General features: G+C 32.9%; 1 protein-coding gene across 1 annotated transcript in view; it reads left to right on the forward strand.

Moving 5' to 3' along the window:
* PGAP1 (post-GPI attachment to proteins 1) overlaps positions 1–6,056 on the forward strand; it is a 125,253-nt gene that overhangs the window by 74,496 nt on the left and 44,701 nt on the right. Inside the window, 4 exon segments of the mRNA XM_012641638.1 lie at positions 1,577–1,652; positions 3,687–3,760; positions 3,868–3,919; positions 4,547–4,575. Coding sequence (XP_012497092.1) covers positions 1,577–1,652; positions 3,687–3,760; positions 3,868–3,919; positions 4,547–4,575 — 231 coding nt within the window.

A 6,056-nucleotide genomic window follows, 5' to 3' on the forward strand; every position in this document is an offset into this window, starting at 1 on the left:
TTTTTAGTAGAGACAGTATCTTGCTCTTGCTCAGGCTGGTCTTGGACTCCTGAGCTCAAGCAATCCTCCCATCCCAGCCTCCCACAGTGCTAGAATTACAGGCATGAGCCACTGTGTCTGGCCTCAACTGATACATTAATGTATTTTTGGAAATGCAAATATGAAATTATCTGCATTTTTCTTGATGACAGAAAACAAAATAATTAAAGCCATTAGAAATTTACTTACCTTGGATGTTTTAGAGACAGACCTTTGAATTTTCTCTTTCATGGATAGGGAGTTACCCAATTATGCAAAACTAAAGGCACAGCCAAATTTTTAAAGCAATAATAACAATTCTATTAGTTTAAATAACTGTGCAAAGTGATTTAAATTGCTTTTAAAAACTGCTTCACTGTCTCAGGTAAAGCTCACCAAAAAGTACTTTGTAAAAATATAATGAATAATCTGTTCAATAAGTCATTTCTCTAATCTTTTAACAGCTGTTTTCTGTAATGAAAATATCTATGTTCTTTGCCTTGTAAGTAAAGAGGGAGAAATAAAAGCAAAACTTCTTAACAAGTTTTTCCTTTTATTCCCCCATGTGTGTACTATAGACTAATAGCAATTTTTCTCATTTGTTTTTCACTTTTAAAAACAATCAAAAATCTACCCAACAGGCAAGCAAAGTAACACTGCTTCAAACGTATCCAAGATGTAGTTGGAAAAGACTAGGATAGACACCACTGGCTTTCTACTGTCTGTAGACAGCAAACTGCTTGCTAACTACAATTAGGCATCAGATTATTTATTTCTTCAGCTCTTCAAAATAATCTGATTGCACAGTGGAGATTATTTTAATGAAATTATTCCTTTACCAGAAACAATTCTTTTTGCAAATAACTGAGAGCAAATTTCTTACACATTTGTAGAAATGTTACTAAAAAAGAAATGTTGTCACTGAAAAAATTATAATGATGTAGATGTCACATTACAGGTTTACATTTTTTTTTTAGGTTTACATTTTTAAAAAGCATTTTTCTTCATATGTAATAAATCTTTTTGCATTTATTATAACTAACCTGTAATAATCTTACATAAATAACATTAGCTATCTATTGATGAATGACAGTATGTCTCCAAAAACCTTGAGTATAAATAAGAAATGAATAATTTTTTAAAAATATATGTAACAAAACCACATTTTCCTTTTGACTTTGAAAGTATTCAGAAATACATTATCCAAACCCTTAATCTTGAATTTGCCTTGGCTTTTAATGCTTTGATCCATCCTTTAATGTCCTTCTACAAATACCTAAAATAACTATAAAAAAACTTTGCTATGAATGTCTTGTTATAGAAATGACCCTCTAATAATTTATCGATTTAATTAAGTTAAGCTTGTTTATTGTTTTCTCAGCATAGCATCTCATCTTGAGGAATTCTTGCCACTTAAGTATAGCCAGAGTTAAGTGTGATAGATGATACTTTCTCCAAAGCTAAGGTTTATAGACTTTTATTTTCTATTCAAACATCAAGTAAAGATATTTTACTATAAAGTTTATTTTTTCTAATAATTGAATGTTTTATATTTTAGTTTGTTGTAGATTGTGAATTCTTTAAAAAAGAGAAAAGATACATACAGCTTCCTGTAACTCATCTTTTTTCCTTTGGTAAGTACTTTGTTTTTGGAAACCTTAAGAATTGCTTTTATTTTTAATGGAGTACTGATTTATTTTGCCACTTAGTTGCAATAAAGCAGAGCCTTGTAATGTTAAATATTGTATATTTCAAGTGTAATTCTTGGAATAACTATATGATATGGTTCAGTGGTTTGATTCTCATTTAATACTGGGCCAGCAGTCATCTTCTGAGAAGAGAACTTTAAAAGAAATTTCTCCATAATCACATACACTTGCAGATAATTGTGTGTGTGTTTTTATCCTAAATATTGACCCTTTTTATAAATTTTACTATAGACTATAAATTCCTATCTGCCTTAGGAAGGTTTCAAGATTTCTCTAAATATTCTCTTGTACTTTATTTTGAAATAATTTTAGACTTATAGAAAAGCCACAAAAGAGTAGATAGAGTTCCTATGTATCTTTCACCCATCTTTCCCTAATGTTGACCAACTTTATAAATCACAATACAATTTTTAAAACTAAGAAATTAGCATTGGTACAATATAATTAACTACAGACTTTATTTAGTTTTCACCAGTATTTCCACTGATGTCCTCTTCCTGGTTCCCACGTTACATTTAATTGTCATGTTTCTGGCCAGGTGCAGTGACTCACGCCTCTAATCCTAGCACTCTGGGAGGCTGAGGCAGGAGGATCGCTTCAGGTCAGGAGTTTGAGACCAGCTTGAGCAAGAGTGAGACCCCATCTCCACTAAAAATAGAAAAAATTAGCTGGGCAAGTAAAAGTAGAAAAAATTAACCGTGCTCGATGGTGCTCACCTGTAGTCTCAGTTACTCTGGAGGCTAAGGCCAGAGGATCGCTTTACCCAGGACTTTGAGGTTGCTGTGATCTAGGCTGACACTATGGCACTCTATCCTGGGCAACAGAGCAAGACTCTGTCTCAAAAAATAAATAAATAAAAGAATTGTCATGTTTCCTCAGTCTCCTGTAATCTGTAACAGTTCCTCAACCTTTTCTTGTTTTTCATAACTTTAAAACCTTTAAAGACTTCTGATGAATTATTTTGTAGAATGCCCCTCAGTATGGATTTGTCTAATGCTTTTTTATGATTAGATTGAGGTTATGCATTTTTGCCAAAAATACCACAGAAGCATTGTGAATTTCTCAGTATATCATATCAGAGTATACATGATGTTGATATCTCTAATTAATAATGTTACCTTGATTTCAGTTGAGGTGGTACCTGCCAGGTTTCTCCACTTTAATGTTACTGGCTTCCTTTTTGTAATTAATAAATATCTTGGGTGAGATACTTTGAGAGTATGTAAATACCCTGATTTTCTTCAAAATAACCCACTGGTTTTAGCATCAATTGGTTCATCTAGTCTTTAGCAAGTATTACTCTTGTATTCTACATTTATTGAAATTCTTCCTGAGGTAAATTTGTCTTTTCTCCTTGTTTATTTATTTATTCAATTGTTATTTATGTCAGTATGGACTCAGGGATATTTATTTTATTCATTATTATATGTTTTTTGGTTAAGTTATTCCAGCTTTGGATGTTGAGAGCTCTTTTAGGTTGACTCCTGTGCTCTTTTGGTATGCTCCACCCTTTAAATACATATTTTATATTCCATTGTGGAAAGAATCTGTGTTACTTGAGAAAACTTCCTTTAAGGTTTTTATCCCTCCCCCACCCTCCTTTTTTGGTAAAAAAACACTCAGAACGATACAGAAATGACAACTCTGAATCATCTATATCATTGAAGGTAGCAAGCTTGTAAATAAAAGATCTACCAAGAAAGCATACTTTTCTGAAATTGGAAATAGGTACTGGACCTTTTAAAAACACGTAGAGGTGATTGGAAGTCATAAATATGCTTTGTCCAGAGTTAACTGCAGGAGGATTGGATTTTTAGAAGTTCAGTCCTCCACACCTGAAGTGAAAATCTGTAAATTATTTTTTAATATCAAAAGCCTATTGGCATCATTTTAATGTTAAGCAATCAGTACATATTTTAAAGTGCTTTAATATTCTAAGTAATACTTTTAATTCATTAGGATTGTCTTCAAGGAAAGTTGTGTTAAATACAAGTGGCCTGTACTACAATATAGAGCTTCTGAACTTTGGACAGGTAATTATTATCCTGCCTATAACAAGAAGGATTTGATTTTACTTTACTCTTTAGTTGAACAAACGAATAAACTTTTGTTTTTTGTTTTTGTGGTTGACCTCTGTTAGATATACCAAGCTTTTAAAATCAACGTGGTAAGCAAGTGCTCAGCAGTCAAAGGTAAATAAATGTATTTCATTTGATTTTGTATTAGTTAATATTTAGACTGAAAACATTTAATAATAAATATTTTTGAGCATGTCTATGCTAGGTGCCTTGTTAATTGCTTGATAATAACACTCTAAAGAAGGCACTGTTAATATTCTTGTTTTCCATGTTAGGACATTAAAGCTAAGAAAAGTAAAGTAACATATCCATGGTTATGCAATTAGTCAGTCAAAGAGCCACTCACGAATTGCCTTTGTATTTGAGGAACTTATGCAGTCTGCTTGTATGAAAGTAGAGCATTCTTACATCGATTTGGTCCTCTTTTCAGCTTGAGAGAGGAGATACTGGGGGGCCTCTCTACTTGTTTTTAAACAGTTACATGCATAAAAAGATAAAGTTTAACACGTTTTTGTGATGCTGACCATGTTGAGGTGGCAGAGAAGGATCTATTTTCCTGACTAATTGGATGTTCCAATACATTACAGTGTTCTAGAGAACGGCCTGAAAAGAGCAATGCAGAGACCCAGAGCTTGATATCCCCTACAAAGCAGTGTTCTAACTAGTAATCTTAAGAGTCAAACCAAGAGCCAGACTTTGTCACCTGAAAAATCGCAATATTCTAACTTTAATAATTTAAAGTGCCAGTTACTGTTGATACAGCAAATTCGGTATGATCATATTTTCTACTAGTCCTGCTGTGGCTTCAGCCCACATTCTGATAACCCTGTTCTCGGTCTTGCATTTCCACCTTTTGCTCCAGTATTACATAATAGTAACAGTGCTGGAAGGCAGAAGAACATGTACATTAGGTGAACATCCCTGTCTGTACCCTAAGCAAGTAAATTATACTTGAGTCATGAACTAACTTTGGAATTAAAAATAAGAGAAGGAGTTAATGTGGCTGACAGGATTTTTTCCTATACACACTAAAAAAGTGGAGAGCAAAAAAAATATTTCAGAACATAGAGCAACTACATTGCAAACAATTATCCTCCCTTGAGTCTACTGGTGTTCTACACTTTGCCCAAATAAGTTCCTTCTTTTCGGGCACACGAATTCTCCGGGTTTACAATTATTTTCAAACATGAACTCCAATTGAATAATATGCCTGAAGAAGAAAATTCTGGAAGGTACAAAAAGGGATCTAAACTATCATCCTTCATGAAATTTTAAAGTTTCCTCTGGATGTTTTTAAAATCATATTTCGAGAAGATAAGAAAAATGAGAAAAATGGAACATCTGCTCAGTGAAACTTCAGGCAGAGAAAGATGAACTCTTAGATTAAGCCAATTGTCCATAGGCAGTTTCTCTTGGCTTTCTTTAATGACTTAGAAATAGTGTTTCCTTCTCCTCATAAGTGATTTTGGCATCTTTGGTATGCATTTCTTTGGAAAGAGCAAAGTTAGTTAATTAAAGTCATAAACTCAGATGATCTGGGTTAGGATTCTGCTCTGCTAATAGCATTAATATTTCATTGTGTTTTAGCTTATGTAATAATGAAGAAGTAACTACTTTATCTTTGAAATAGTTTCATTTGCTCTCTTATGAGGTACACATCTAAACGTTTTAGGTAAGAAAGAAGTCTTTGTGCCAATAAGAAAAAAGTAATCATGTTTCTGGATATGTAAACAGGAAATCTATGTAACAAACCTTTTGGTAAAATATGTCTTTTTGTCACTGATTTATCTGGCAACAAAAAGTCTTTTCCTGGGAAACAAAAGGTTTTGTGAAGGAAACCTTCTGTATCCAAAAACTGATAATTACAGAAACTGCGTAAGTTGTAGAGTCAAAAATAAGAATCTATTTCTCTATCCAAATCAGGACATGTTCAGGTTTAAATGCTCCATTGAAATTGTCTTTGTGTTTATAGTTACATTACACACTATGTCTATCCCCTTGCCAATAATTCACATTCACAAATCAATGAGGACTCTGTTAGATCTAAAATATAGACACTTCGGACAGAAGAAGGAAACCGTGGTCAAACTAATTTGATTGTCCTTATATACCCGAGTCTTCAGAGTTTAGAGAATTTGATAGAACTGGTCCAGAACTATTTGTAAGTTATAATAGGCTGCATTTCATTTTCTCCTCCTTCAAGCTAGGAGCAAAACAGGGAAAATTTTAATAATAATAATAGCAGCCAAAA

The sequence above is a fragment of the Propithecus coquereli genome, unplaced genomic scaffold (assembly GCF_000956105.1).
Source record: "Propithecus coquereli isolate 6110/MARCELLA unplaced genomic scaffold, Pcoq_1.0 Scaffold167, whole genome shotgun sequence".
NCBI lineage: Eukaryota > Metazoa > Chordata > Mammalia > Primates > Indriidae > Propithecus > Propithecus coquereli.